The sequence below is a fragment of the Phyllostomus hastatus genome, unplaced genomic scaffold, assembly GCF_019186645.2.
Source record: "Phyllostomus hastatus isolate PE091 unplaced genomic scaffold, TTU_PhHast_1.1 phas_scaffold_182, whole genome shotgun sequence".
Classification (NCBI taxonomy): Eukaryota; Metazoa; Chordata; class Mammalia; order Chiroptera; family Phyllostomidae; genus Phyllostomus; species Phyllostomus hastatus.
This window is the reverse complement of record NW_025334013.1, coordinates 28,982,451-28,996,755: the sequence shown is the minus strand read 5'-3', so window position 1 is coordinate 28,996,755 and position 14,305 is coordinate 28,982,451. Positions and strand designations below refer to the sequence as shown.

Genomic DNA, 14,305 nt, shown 5'->3' with positions numbered 1-14,305 from the left:
AGTGTGAATTACAGATTAGCTTCCAGGGTCTTTGTCATCACAGCGTTGTCTGCTGCGAAAGTGGTCATGGTCTCTCCCCCTTGTTCAGAGCAGCCGCCACCTCCTGCTTGCACCTCCTTCCCAACATCACTGTTACTTTGTACATCAAGTCATCCGAAAAGGTGCATATATGTGTAGTCTTCAGTTTACACAGTAGTGTAGCACCACAAAATGACCTCCTGCTGTGACTATGCAAAGTGATCTTGATACAGTTCGACAGAGTTTTTAAACGAGGGGGTGTGGTGCATGGAGCTTCCATGCCCTCTTTGGACACGCCGCCTGGAAGCTCTCCAGACCCTGCAGTTAGCGAGGTTTGCGAAGGCTTCATCATGTAGACATGGTTGATTAAGTCATGGCCGTTGATGAGAAAGTCAGTCTTTCCCGCTGTTCTGTCCCCAGAGGTGGTGGTGGGGCTGAAAGTTCCAAGGTTCTAATCAAGGCTTGGTCTTGTGAGCAGCCCCCATTTGGGATCTATCCAGTGGCTGCCAAGAGTCACCTCTTCACAACAAGAAACTACTGTGTAGGAATTGCCAGGGATTTAGGGGCTCAGGACTAGGAACTGGAGAGAGAGCAAGTATCTTCAGGTGACATCTTTAAGTAGCATCTAGGAATGAGCAGCCAGAGGGGAAATAAAGCAGGGCCTCTGGCCAATGCAATCTAATGAACAACTTAAAACAACAGGAGGCTGGAAGCAAAAGGGAGCCATGTCTCACACGTTGGCCCGGCAGTCCTGAACCTAGTCCAATAAGATTGCCAGGTGTTCTGAGAATCCCAAGCAAAACCATGATAGTGTAGGAGGAGGGGAGCCCTTGAAAGTCTGAATTGTCTCCACTAGCTGGGGAAGGAAGCCTTTGGAACTGTGTATTCATCCCAAGGTCTAGAGGGGAGGAGGACTAGGGGGAACCTAGAAACTGAGTAAAGTATATAACCCCTGAACCCCAAAGGCTGGGGCACTCAGATTAGCTGGGTGCCCGCTTGCAGCTTTTTGCTCAAGTATATAGACAAACTTGCAGCTTCCTTGTGAGGTACTCAGATTAGCTGAGTGCCCATTTGTAGCCACGTACTCAAGTGTATAGAACAAACCTCCTAACAACTTTATTTCTGCTATACATGGGGCGCTCAGACTAGCCGGGTGCCTGCTTGCAGCTTTGTGCTGAGGAGTATTTCATAAATAAACTTGCTATCTCATTTCCACGGTATGGGTTTGTCTCCCGCCTGAATTCTCTTGTGAGCAAGATGAGAACCGAGGGAGGAGGGGCAGCCTCCTGACTCAGGCAGACCCCTTCGTCCGATACACCACCTCCTGGTCTTTGATCCCTCAGAGCCGCGATTTTCTACCAGTGCGCTGCAAGACTTTTTAAAACATGCAATACCTGACTTTTAGTTAGGGACCGTGACTCTTCTTCCCTTAAGTTGCCAAATAAAAAAATGACAACAGTCAACGCAATGATAGCCATCCAGTGTGAATGAATCAAAATTATATCATTTTTTTTGTCTGGTTGGCAAAAAAATGGTTTTTGGTGTGCCATGGAATTTTAGTATATAATTAGTTGATGTGCGCCGTGAGATGAAGAGGGTTGAAAAAGCACTGCCTTAAAGCAAAAGGATTATTGGCACATTTCTAGACTCCCACACAGTCATTAATAATTAGTGTAGTCCATCATCTATTGTATGAGAATGTCTCCCGGGGGAGGCCACTCAGGCTTGCAGGCTTTCACTAGACACTTTCAGGTTCCCAAAGCAGGAGTGATCTCAGCAGTACATGGCTTCACCCTCTCAGACGTGCCTCGGCAGCCAAGTGGAAGAGATGCACAGGGCAGTGGTGGGGGGGGGGGGAGCTACCACGCCCTCCCTGCTGCACCATCTCCCAACTCCTCCACATGTTCTCAGACTGCAGTTCCCTGGTTATTTTTTTTAAAGATTTTATTTATTTTTAATAAGAGAGGGGAAGGGAGGGAGAAAGAGAAGGAAAGAAACTTCGATCTGCTGCTTCTCACACCTACTTTAACTGGCAACCAAACCCAAAACCCAGGCATGTGCCCTGACTGGGATTTGAACCACCAACCTTTCATTTTGCCAGACAACAACCCAACCAACTAAGCCACACTGGTCAGGCCCCCAGCTCTTTTTACATTTTTTGATATAGAAATTTCTCTAATCTTTAGTGTACTTTTTTACATGAGCTTTTAGTCTCCTTATACATCCCCACCCCAGCTCTTTTTAAAAAGACTTTTAAAGGGAGCTATGTGGGAGGTTTTCTCTTTAGAGCTGTTTTATCTTCCCAGAGAGGATTCCAACAGCTTCAAACCCAGGGTAAAACCGCAATATAGGTGTGGGCTAGGGATTCAACCTTCCCTTCCCAGATTTTGTTTTCAGCCTCATACCTCATTGCTACCCCGTGCTTTACTTAATTTCCCTGAACCCGGGACTCTTCCCGTTTCACCCAAGAATGATCCTCCAGTGCGGCAGATGGTTAACGCCCGGGAGCTGGGGTATGGAGTGGGCCTCCTCGCAGACTCCCTACCGATGTCCACTTTCATTTCCCCGTTTCACACCCCATTCTAAGGGCCCAGCGAGGACTGGGACATGAGCTCTGTGCTGAGAGGTGTCCCATTTAGCCTGCATTTGGTGGCTTCTTACACCCTCTCTCACCAACTTTCCACCTTCTAGATGTCTTCAGTTTTCTTGGTTGCTAATGATCCTTTCCCAGTTTGTGTGGATTCATACCATCTATATCCTTTTATTTCCTTTACTGGGGCCTGGGAAGGCAGAGGAGACACTGTTTGCAGTGAGTCTGCCATCTTTAACTGGCCTTGGACTAGTCTGGAAGATGCAGAGTTTGGTCCAGTGGGCATGGGCAGAGGAGAAACATGAGACTCTGGATAGGTGAGTTTAGGCTTTCAAGTATCTTTATCTGGGCGGCACATACTCTGGGCATTAAACACGGGCAGACGTCACTGCTGGCAAACTACTTGTGGCGGTCATCTTCACCCAAGCTCCACAGTTTGGCCTTGTACAGGCTGATGTCAGTGTAGACCTTGAAGTGGTTCAGCCTGCGGTCGTCACGTTCTGGATTGACCTAGACAGGAGAACGTAAGTCAGAAAGCAGCCTGTGGGGAAGGGAGAGACCTGGGTTAGGAGTTGATGGACCTGGACTTGAGTCAGGCCCCACTCTGCTGATGCACAATCCTTGGTTCTTTTCCTGGCTAAACCCAGTTTGCAAAGTGAAGATGATAACACTGAGATCACAAAAGCTGCAGGACTGGATGAGAATATCCTGTGCAAAGCTTCTGACCTTCCTTTTCCACTAAGTTCAAGGCCTCTGGACTCTTTCCCCCACTGGAACGTGAGCTCTGGGAAGACAGGTGCTGTCTGTTTTAGTCCCTGTTTATTCTTGCACCTAAAACAGTAGGCAGCAGGCACTAGGAACTCAGTGCATATTTGCAAATGAATGAGTGAATGTTGAAGTGACACAGAGAACTGAGGAAAAGTGAGAATTCTGACACATAAATCTTACAGAAGCTCCACTGTGCTGTCAACCTAAAGGACACGGTGTAGCTCATGTGGAAACCAGAAGTTGGGCAGTATTTGTTGAGTGTGGCTTCCCCAGTGTCCCATTACTGGGGTTGCTCAGGCTGAGGTCCTGTCAGGGAACCAGGAGCAGCCCTAAGTGAAGTTGGGGCTGATGGGGCCTTTTCTGCTTTCAAGCACAAGTTGCTATTTGCACTACAACTGGATGTCAGGGTATTGGGGTTTACTTTCTTAACTGTGCCAACAGTGCCACCTAGTGGCAACATCCTCAGTTTACAATGATGCACATGCTTGGCTCATTTGGCCTCCACGGTGAAGTGATGTGAGGGCCTGAGCAGTCAATTATCTGCCAGGCCAGGCGGGGACGGTTGTGTAGGGCAGAGCAGCGCCGGCCAGGACAGTCACACTAGTCCTTCCTGTCATGGCATGGTGAGGCTGGTGTGAGACATGCTTGTCACAGATGCAGCCTTTGCACATGCACACTTTGTACCCATGGGAGTCAGGCCTTTATCGTTAAGAAAATGCAGGACAATGAGCTAAATGACTGTGCTCTGTAATAGTTTTATAAGTTGCCAAATGATCTAATTTGGGTGATTTTTAAATCACCTTCGCATTCTTCACAACCCTCCGTTCATCTATCGTAAGTGAACCCCCACCCCCACCCCCTGTGCACACACACGGCCCTATTTTCCTTTGAGCATTTATGTCTTCCCCAGCCGTCTACCAGGCCTTGCCGTCCTGGACTCAGACCCCTGGGAACGTGGTGGGGCTCCCACTGAAACTCTCGCCCTGTCTTCCGCAGCCTCCTCTCTCCAAAGCCATGCCCTGGGTCTGAGGAGGGGTTGTTGCAAATGCCCAACTATGAGCTCTCCCCTCACTGGTAGAAGTGACTTATGAGACACTTATTCAGTGTCCACGCAGTTGCCCAGTGGCAGAGCCAATGCCCCAGGCTGAGATGTAGAAGTGATGGGAAGGCCAGGTGCCCACAGCAGAAATAAGAGAAGGGCAGGGTGTGGGGGTTGGTGGGAAGGGTGTGCACTGCATAATTACTCAGCGGACAAAGACGACAGGGTACAAGTCAAGAGGCCCGGGGAAGCACCTGATGGTCCTCAGTGGGGTCATGTGCCCTCCTTTCTATTCTTCATTGACAGCATAGTAGCCCAAGTTCATTGAGTACTTACTATGTGCTAGGTACTACCCTAGCAAATTATATACATCTCTGGTTAATCCTCACAACAAACTTTCAAGTATTGATGTTTTTATCCCCATTTAATGGTATATAAGCGGAGATTTGGAGTTTCAGTTTACACAGTTAGAAAGTGGTGGAGCTGGGATTTGAACCCAGGCTGTGTGGCTCCAGAGCCATCATGTTCTACTGAAACACTGAATTGAATTGTAACAGCAGGAGGCACATGGTACTGTAAAAGCACAGGGCGCAGTGCCCAGCTCTGCCTGCTAGGGGGTGGGAGGTAGAAGTCCCTTAGTGGAACTTTCTGGAAGAGGTTTCTCCTGAGCTGTCTTGAAGGATGAGTAGGACTTCCCCAAGGAATACTGGTCAGGGGTCCAGAGCAGTATGTGTGGAGACACAGGGTGTGTAAGCCTGGCACCTTTGAGACCATGAAGGAAGTTCTGGCACAGCTATGGAACAGTGCCTGCAACACTGAATCACCCACACAATACCTGGGTGTACTAAAAGCCAGGTGTTTAAAAACACACACCATTTAGGGGGAAATGCAGGAGAAAAGTTAGTTGTTTTGTAACTCAGGATGTTACAAAACATCCTGAGCAAGGCACAAACCCTAGAAATCATAATGGAGAAAACTGGCATGCTGGCCACTTAAAAATTAAGACCTGCTATGTGATGAAAGGCATAAGCAGAGTTAAAAGACAGGAGTGGCAGAAAGTTCTGCAAGATGTCTCTGTAAAAGCCTACGTTTTTCCTCAGTAACAGAAGCCTGTATCATTTAGGGTGATGATGTGCTAAGGCTCCTTGTAGGTAGTGGGGATCTTCCAATCAAATGAGGTGAGGACTGTTCTTATCATTCCCACTCTGCAGGTAAGGGGGAAACTTAGAGATGTCTTAACATGTCTTAACATCTTGACATGGCCAAGACCAGCCTACAGATTACCAGTAAAGCAAATCCCAGCAGTCGGTCATCAGCAGCCTTTGTTTTAATCAACACTGACACGGTACTTACTATGCGGCAGGCTCTGTTCTCCCACCTTACAAATCCTACCTCGTTTATTCCTCCTAACCTTTTGAGACATGAACTGTAATATCTCCAGTTTACACCGAGAAAATGGAGTCATAAAATAGCTCGGTCACTTATTCAATGTCACATGGTCAGTAGGTGGTAACCAGAGTTCAAAACCAGGCACCTGGTCCACACTTTGCTATCTTGGCTCCCACCTCTGTTGCCTCTTTGCTTCCTAAGTAAAGGAGACACACTTACCAAGGGCTCTGAGAACCATCCAATTTCTTGGCTTTCAGTCTGTGTCTCCGGGTATTTCTTCCTGGGTCCCTGGGCAGCATGGTGAATAAGATTCAGAAACTTGTCTGGGGGATGGGGTATGAGTTAGAGTCAGTCTTGGGGAACAACCTGTGGCCCTGTGCCCCTTCAGTCTGTGCACTTTCTTCCTTGAAAGGGGCAGAGCATCTGGGCTCAGAGGCTTGCTGAGGCCTCGAGCCTCGTGCCACGGGTGTCTGGTTCCTCCACTCATTTTTTAACAAATGCATGTTCAGCACAGTGCCAGGCTCTGGAGATAGAGTGAGACTGACACGGTCCCTGCTCTCCTGGAGCTCCTAGTCTAGGAGGCGCACAGGGGACACAATGTACAAGCGTACAAGCAAACCCAGTGGTGGCAGACAGGGATGTGAGCTGGGAAGAAGGGAGCAGTCACAGTGGCACACAGAGGTCAGCTGGCCACATCTGACACCATCATGAGAGGAGGGCTCTCTGGATGCCAAGCAGGAGCCGGCCCTGAGGAGGAGGCAGAGGAAAAGCACGCCACTGCTGGCGGTGAGAGCGAAGGCCCGAGGCATGAGTGAGTTTGGGCCATGCAGCTGTGGCCCGAAGAGAGAGGAGGAGGGCTGTGAGAAGGTCAAATCCTTCTGTACTGAAATAAGTCTGGCTGCCTGTACCAGGTATATCAGTGGCTCCACTGCTTAAGGACTTAAAGAATTTTCTTTTTAAATTTCCATCTTGTCAAGTCTCAATCTGAGAGGCAGTTTGACATCAGGAAGAACCTGGGGTTTGTAGTGGGACATTCCTGGATCTTCCATTACTAGTTTGTCAAGGGGTTTAACTTCTCTGGCCTCACTTTGCTCATCTGTAAAATGGGCTGAAAATATCCACCTCAGCAAGGTGACTTAGAATGGACTGAGGGAGTGTGAACCAAGGGCCTGGCATTGGCCAAGTGTATCCTTACCATAAGGGAGCTAATAATGAACTCATGCCTGGCTTTCAAGACCTCACCGCCTGTCATTTTTCTTATTGCTACAAGTCTCCAACTCCTATCCTTTACTCTAGCCAGGCTGGTATCTTGACTGCATATAAGAGCCATACCCTTTTTTATTACACTCTTTCAATTAGTTCATTTACTTGTCTGTCTCCACTCTGCTATGTGATCATTGGTGCTCCCCCCACCTCACACCTCCCACTGCATCCTCCTGTAGGTCCTACATCTTTTCCTCCATTGTCTTCTACTCTAAGAAAGCAGAGGGGAAGGAGAACAGCTTTCCAGGAGGGATTAGGCTTTCCCTCCAATATTCATTCCTTTTTCCTCATTCCCACACCTGGCCGATGTCCACGTCGCATTATTGTAGCCCTGCCAAAGTGCTCACAGTTCTAGGGCCATGGTGGTGCATTTCTTTTTTTATTTTTATTTTTTAATGTATTTTATTTATTATGCTATTACAGTTGTCCCATTTCCCCCCCTTCACTCCCCTCCGCCTTGCACACCCTCTCCCACCCACAGTCCCTCCCTTTAGTTCATGTCCATGCGTCATACTTATAAGTTCTTTGGATTCTACATTTCCCATACTATTCTTACCCTCCCCCTGTCTATTTTCTACCTACCATTTATGCTACTTATTCTCTGTACCTTTTCCCACTTTCCTCCTCCCACTCCCCTGTTGCTAACCCTCCATGTGACCTCCATTTCTGTGGTTCTGCTCCTGTTCTGTGGGGGAGCTCTGCCCGCAGGGCCCCCCATCCACCGTGGATGAGAATAAGTCTACCAAGACACGATCTGCTTGGGGAGGAAAGGTGGCTGATCTCTCACAGGAGGATCAAGAGCCTTTTCCTCAACAGCTTTTATTGGGTTCCTTTAAACAGGTATTCCGGTAAAGCTCATTACTCATTGCCGGGAAGTAAGGATCAAATAACAAGGAACTCTGAGGGCCTATTTTGAGTCAGGGTCAGATACCTAAAGAGCTGTAAAAAACTTTAAGGAACAAACTTATTTCTTCCTTGGACCCTTATCATTTAATTGAGAGCATTCTAAACAAAGCAGGTTTCACAGGATTTTATATATTCTTTCTTAGGCCTGATCACCCAGGGAACCTCCCTTTCCAGCACAGGGCTGCACTACCCTCTGTCATTGTTTCAGGCTTAGGTGGAGCAAGGGAAGTAAGGCAGCCAAGAGATTAGGAGATTTTCTTGCAGACAATGAGGACTCAGGCTATGTCAAAGCCGAGGGGTGAGGGTCCATCACCCCCTTTTGCTGTACCCCCCCAAGTCCTTCCTTGGGGGCCTCCCATGTGATTGTGCCTGTCTTAGATTGTCCCCCCCCCCCTTGGGGAATCTTACCTGTCATTGGCTAACCGACCAAGCATTGGGGGCCAGTTATGGATGAAGTAAGAGGAGCAGAAGCGGTGCTCCTGCCAGGGAGATAAGCTTTTGTCTCCTTGGTGGCTTATGGTTCAAGGTCATTCCCTCAGCCTTAGCCTTGGCGGGGGTTACAGCTTCTGATACCAGGTAGGGCGGTTCCCAACACTGTTCTAGTTGTTTGCTTAAAGTTTGTTGTTTTTGTTTTTGTTTTAGCTGTGGTTGTCAATAATTGTGAGTTTGCTGTATCCTTACCATAAGGGAGCTAATAAAGAACTCCTGCCTGGCTTCCAAGACCTCACCGCCTGTTATTTTGCTATACATGTTTTTTATCTTCTTTTTCTTAGATAAGTCCCGTTAACATTTCATAAAATAAGGGCTTGGTGACAATGAACTCCTCTAACTTGACCTTATCTGAGAAGCACTTTATTTGCCCTTCCATTCTAAATGAAAGCTTTGCTGGATAGAGCAATCTTGAATGTAGGTGCTTGCCTTTCATGACTTGGAATACTTCTTTTCAGTACCTTCTTGCCTATAAGGTCTCTTTTGAGAAATCAACTGATGGTCTGATGGGAACTCCTTTGTAGGTAACTGCCTTCTTATCTCTTGCTGCTTCTAGGATTCTCTCCTTCATTTTAATCTTGGCTAATGTCATTATGATGTGCCTTGGTGTTTTTTTCCTCAGGTCCAACTTCTTTGGGACTCTCTGAGCTTCCTGGACTTCTTGGAAGTCTATTTCCTTTGCCAGATTGAAGAAATTCTCCTTTATTATTTGTTCAAATAACTTTTCCACTTTTTGCTCTTCCTCTTCCCCTTTTGGTACCCCTATAATTAGGATGTTGGAATGTTTAAAGGTATCTTGGAGGTTCCTAAGCCTCTCCGCATTTTTTTGAATTCTTGTTTCTTCATTCTTTTCTGATTGGATGTTTCTTTCTTCCTTCTGGTCCACTCCATTGATTTGAGTCCCAGTTTCCTTCCCATTACTATTGGTTCCCTGTACATTTTCGTTTATTTCACTTAGCATAGCCTTCATTTTCATCTAATTTGTGACCACATTCAACCAATTCTGTGAGAATCCTGATTACCACTGTTTTGAACTGTGCATCTGATAGGTTGGCTATCTCTTGGTCACTTAGTTGTATTTTTTCTGAAGCTTTGATCTGTTCTTTTGTTTGGGCCATTTTTTTGTCTTGATGCACTTGTTACATATGAGGGGCAGAGCCTTAGGTGTTCGCCTGGGCAGGGCACCCCAGTCGCTGGGTTGTGATGTTGTATGTGGGGGTGGGGTCCGAGAGGGAACAATGGTGCTTGCTCTGCTTTCTGCCAGATTTCAGTCACTTCTACCACTTCCCCCAAGCAAACTGGGCCCTTCTTGTGCTGATTCCCGGGTGGGGTGGGCTTGTGCACATTCTAGGCCCCTGTGGGTCTCTTTAACAAACTCTCCTGTGAGTCTGGGAGTCTCTCCCTGCACCTCAACCCCCATTGGTGTTTTGAGGCTTTATTTCCCCACACTGGGACCCTAGGTTGTGAGGTCTGTCTCGCTCCCCGGTTTTGCTTGGTTTATCTGTATGAATGTGGGACTGCCAGGTGCGCCAGCCGCCTTCTGCGCTGTGCCCCTCCACAATCCGCCACCTCGCTGGGTCCGCCAGCCACTGCCTTGCATGCCCAGGGTCCACCAGTCATCCCTTTGCCGCAACCCCTCTCTGCCCCTCCTACCAGTCTGGATGAATGTGTCTACTTTAACTCCTTGGTTGTCAGACTTCCATACAGTTCAATTTTCTGTCAGTACTGGTTGTTTTTTGTTTCTAAATTATTGTTGTCCTTATTTTGGTTGTGTGAGGAGGCACAGTGTGTCTACCTACACCTCCATATTGGCCAGAAGTCTCATTTCTGTGTCCTTCCATATAACTTGGAAGGTCCTTCCACCACCTCCTTTAAGACAACTTCCCAAAACTCCACTGCCTGACTTAGGCATGTGTTTTCTATGCTGTTGACACTCTGGTCCTAGTCTCTAATTTATTTGTCCATCTTCACTATGGTATGAGATCACCCCCCCCCCGCCCGCCCCATCGCAGAGTACTATCACATAGTGACTACCACTAAACAATAATGAAAATAATTGTATTAACCTACATTTTCTGATCACCATGTACCAGATACTGTTCTAGGCACAGGAAATATTTTGTTTAATCTTCACAAGAATCCTTAGAGATAAGCTTGGGGAGGTATAAAAGTTTTGCCCAAGTCACATAGATCATGAGTGGCGGAACCAGGACTGGAACTAAGTATGATTCCCAAACTTAACCTTATGACAGCCAATGTTAGATGAACAAATGACTGCAATGTTCAGGTCATTAGAAACATTTCTGTTGGCTCAAAAGTTAGACTGGGAGTGTGGTAGAATATGTCAGCCTCTTGCAAGCTTAGTTAGTATGAGACCCGTTTTCAGATGATCAAAGCAGAGGGCTGTATTTTGCCCCAAGGTGGGACTACCCTGTGGGCTGTGCAGTCATCTGCCTGTCTCTGTTCTGTGTCAGTGGTGTCTCAAGCCCCAGGACTTACCATCTGCAGGTTCTTCCACATTATCATGCCAAGACATGGGTTTTCTGGTGATTGTGTGAACTAGAGCAAAAATAGTACCATAAGTTCATGTTAGAACATTAATTCCTTACTCTCTCTAAGACCCACCTTAGGCCAGTTACCCATTTAGTATTTTCTCAGTGTCTGTCACATGTCAGGTATTGTCCTGGGCACTAGGGAAAAAGACCCTCAAGGACCTCCCAGTCTAGAATGTCACTGTCCAGTTTGGTGACTATCAGCCACATGTGGCTACTTGAACTCGAATACTTAAATACCATAAAAAATTAATTCCTAAGTTACACTAGGATCATTTCTAGTGCCCAAGAGCACACTTTGGGCAGCACACATATAGCACATTTTCATCATTGCAGAATGTTTTCTTGGACAGCATTGGTGTTCAGGGATGCAGACATACCAGTCAGCCAAACACGGTTAGACAGACAGTGATCTATACCCAGGAAGCCACATGATAACAGAGGTACAGAATCCACAGACACCCACTTAGCTTGTAATTACAGGTACACTGCAGACAGGGCTATAAACAGAAAAGGCTCCCACACTCCCTGAGCTTCCATTCCATTTGTGGTGACCAACAATATACAGCTACATAATTCCAGGCAAATACAAGTGAGATGTAGAACAATAAAGTAGGTCCTGAGGGTCGAGAATTGATGGTGGAGTGGGAGTGGGAGATACATGAGAGCAGAGTCCTGCATAAAGTGAGGGCTTGTGCTGGGTGAGGATATAGAAAGAACCTGAGAGTGACCCTGTGAATTTGGGAGACATGTAAGAGGCCAGGGTAATTCAAGAGGAGTGAGCGAGGTAGAGAGTGGTAGGAAATAGGCAGAGGCCAGAAGGAACCAGTGGTCTCCAAAGTGGTCTTATCTAAAACTCCTAGTAAATAAAAACTTCTGAGCATGCACCCCTAATATAGGTAATTTATAGTCTGTTTATGTGATTACCAGTATATTAACAAAGCATTTCATTTTTCCACATAAAAGTAAACTTAAACACAAGTCCTAATATCTTCTCACTGTACTGCAATGGATCATATTAATCCTGTTTTCAAGCGTACAACTTGGGAGAGCATCGCTTTTCCTAGAAAGCCTGAAGGCTGCTGAGGGATTATTTAAATTGTTGGGATGGACCAAACTTAAACAGAACTGTACAATAATTTGTTTTCATGAAATTAGTGATTGGAGACTCCAGTAGAAAACCAGGGTAACTCATAAGAAAAGTGAAGACTTTATTTATTTTATTTAAAAAATTTTTAAAAAAATATTTTATTTATTTATTTATTTATTTTTAGAGAGGGAAGGGAGGGAGATAGAGAGAGAGAGAGAAACATCAATGTGCAGTTGCTGGGGGTTATGGCCTGCAACCCAGGCACGTACCCTGGCTGGGAATTGAACCTGTGACACTTCGGTTCACAGCCCACGCTCAATCCACTGAGCTATGTCAGCCAGGGCTAGAAAAGTGAAGACTTTAGATCTTCTGTGCTCACATGCACTCAGAAACACACACTGGGTAAACTGTGTGAGGAGGTGGCTATGCTACTTAGCTTGACTGTTGTAGTCATTTCACTATGTATATTAAAGTGTCATGTAATACACCTTAAATACATATAATTTTATGTTAAAAATGACATTACATTTTTCTCTATCGAGCTGGGCTGCAGTGAACTAGAATTAATTAGGTCTAGAAGTTGGGGGAACAAGTTCAGGAAGAAGGAACAATGTTTCAAAAGAGGTTGGGAATGACAGGATGTGTCAGGTAAGCCATTTATTTAGATGGCAGGAGAGAAGGGAGCATGTGGCTGGTGCCGAGTCAGCACTAAAACATTTCTCAAAGGAAGTACGTGTGGGTGGGGAGGGGAGTGAAGGTGAAGCTCAGTGGGTGGCACAGCCAGACCCACAGGGGTCCACAAATCCGCTCAGAAGCTGTGAGGATGGCAGGATCAAACTTGCCTTTTGGCATAGCTCTAGCCCCCAGTGTGAGGGTTAGGGGTGGGGTGGGACTTGGAGGAAAAGAGCAGTTAACAGCCCACCATATCACCAGGCAGAAGTAAGGAGGGCTCTACTGAGGCCTGGGGGTGAGCACGGACAGAGAGGCAGACTCAGGCACTATTAAGAGGGCAGAATTAAGTGAGGAGGTGGAGATGTCTCCACATGCATAATGGTGTGTTTTACCGAGGTAGGAACATGGGAAAGGGCAGATGAGAGAAATGTTAACCTGAGGACTTTAGATGTATGGAGTGAGCAAGGCAGTGATTGAGGATGACTCCTAGGCTTCCAACTTGGGAGAGTAAATGGCCATGGTGACTTTTGCAAAGACAGGATATTCTGGAGTAGCAGCAGGTGGGGAGGTGGGGGTGGGATGTGTCCAGTTTTGGAACTGGTGAGTTTGAGACAGATGGATTGTCCAGGGGTCCTGGACCTGGGGGGGTCCTGGGACCTGGGGGGTGTCTGGGCATATGGGTTTGGGGCTCCATTTAAGCCTCCATGGCATTCAGGGGGAGTTTATGTGAGGGTACCAGATGAAACCACCCAAGGGATGTGCAAAGTGAGGAGTGGAAGGCAAGGCCATTTTATCAGGGAGACACTATGGGCCCTGAGTCTACTACCCCTGAACTTTCCAAAGGTCTAAGACAAGTTAGAAGTCTGAAAAATAACCCCAAACTTTTTTTCATTAAAGACAAACCAAAACCACAGGCAAAAAAAAAAAAAAAAAAACCAAAACATAAAACCCTGCCCAATATAATTATTTCAAAAGCAAAATTATAAAAAGACTTTCAACTTCTTTACAACAAAAACATTTTACCGCGGCCATTCAAATATCTCTAATATATTTGATATAATATGGGGTGAGACGTACCTCGCCCCCTGGGTTGGCTAATGGTCCTGAAGTCTAGGCCTGTGGATGAGTTCAGAGAAGGCCCCTCCTGCTGTGCTCCGCCCCAACCCCGCCTCCCCCTGACCCGCACCCAGCACCGCTCCTCCTTCCCGCGGCGCCCCTCACCCTTGCGCAGGGGATTCACGTGATACTGCGTGTAGAGTTTCTGGGTTCGTAGCTCTTTGAGGTACAATTCCCGCAAGATCTGGTTCTGATGCACCTCATCTGGCACCTCCTTTTCCTTTTGGTGTCCAGCCATGGCCTTGGCCAGGCTGAGACGGACCCAGCTTCCTCTCAATGCCTTAGCGACTCTGGCGGAAGGCGGGGCCACCGGCGGTCTTCAAGCTTAGACGCCCCAGGTTGTCTCCAGGCAACGGCGTCCTAGGTTACCCTCCTCCCTTGGCAATCACCCTGTCCGGCCCCGCCTAGAATCG

The 14,305-nt window shown here is 47.0% G+C and overlaps 1 protein-coding gene across 1 annotated transcript; it reads right to left on the bottom strand.

Annotated features, from left to right (window-relative positions):
• Positions 1 to 2,812: 2,812 nt before the first annotated feature.
• Positions 2,813 to 14,189, bottom strand: FAM183A (family with sequence similarity 183 member A). Its single transcript, XM_045858445.1, has 4 exons — positions 13,998 to 14,189; positions 10,962 to 11,021; positions 6,024 to 6,127; positions 2,813 to 3,118 (listed from the first exon to the last, which is right to left on the bottom strand). Exons 1-4 carry the CDS (start codon positions 14,128 to 14,130, stop codon positions 3,008 to 3,010), a joined length of 408 nt encoding a protein of 135 aa, XP_045714401.1. The 5' UTR covers positions 14,131 to 14,189; the 3' UTR covers positions 2,813 to 3,007.
• Between the last annotated feature and the right edge of the window lie 116 nt (positions 14,190 to 14,305).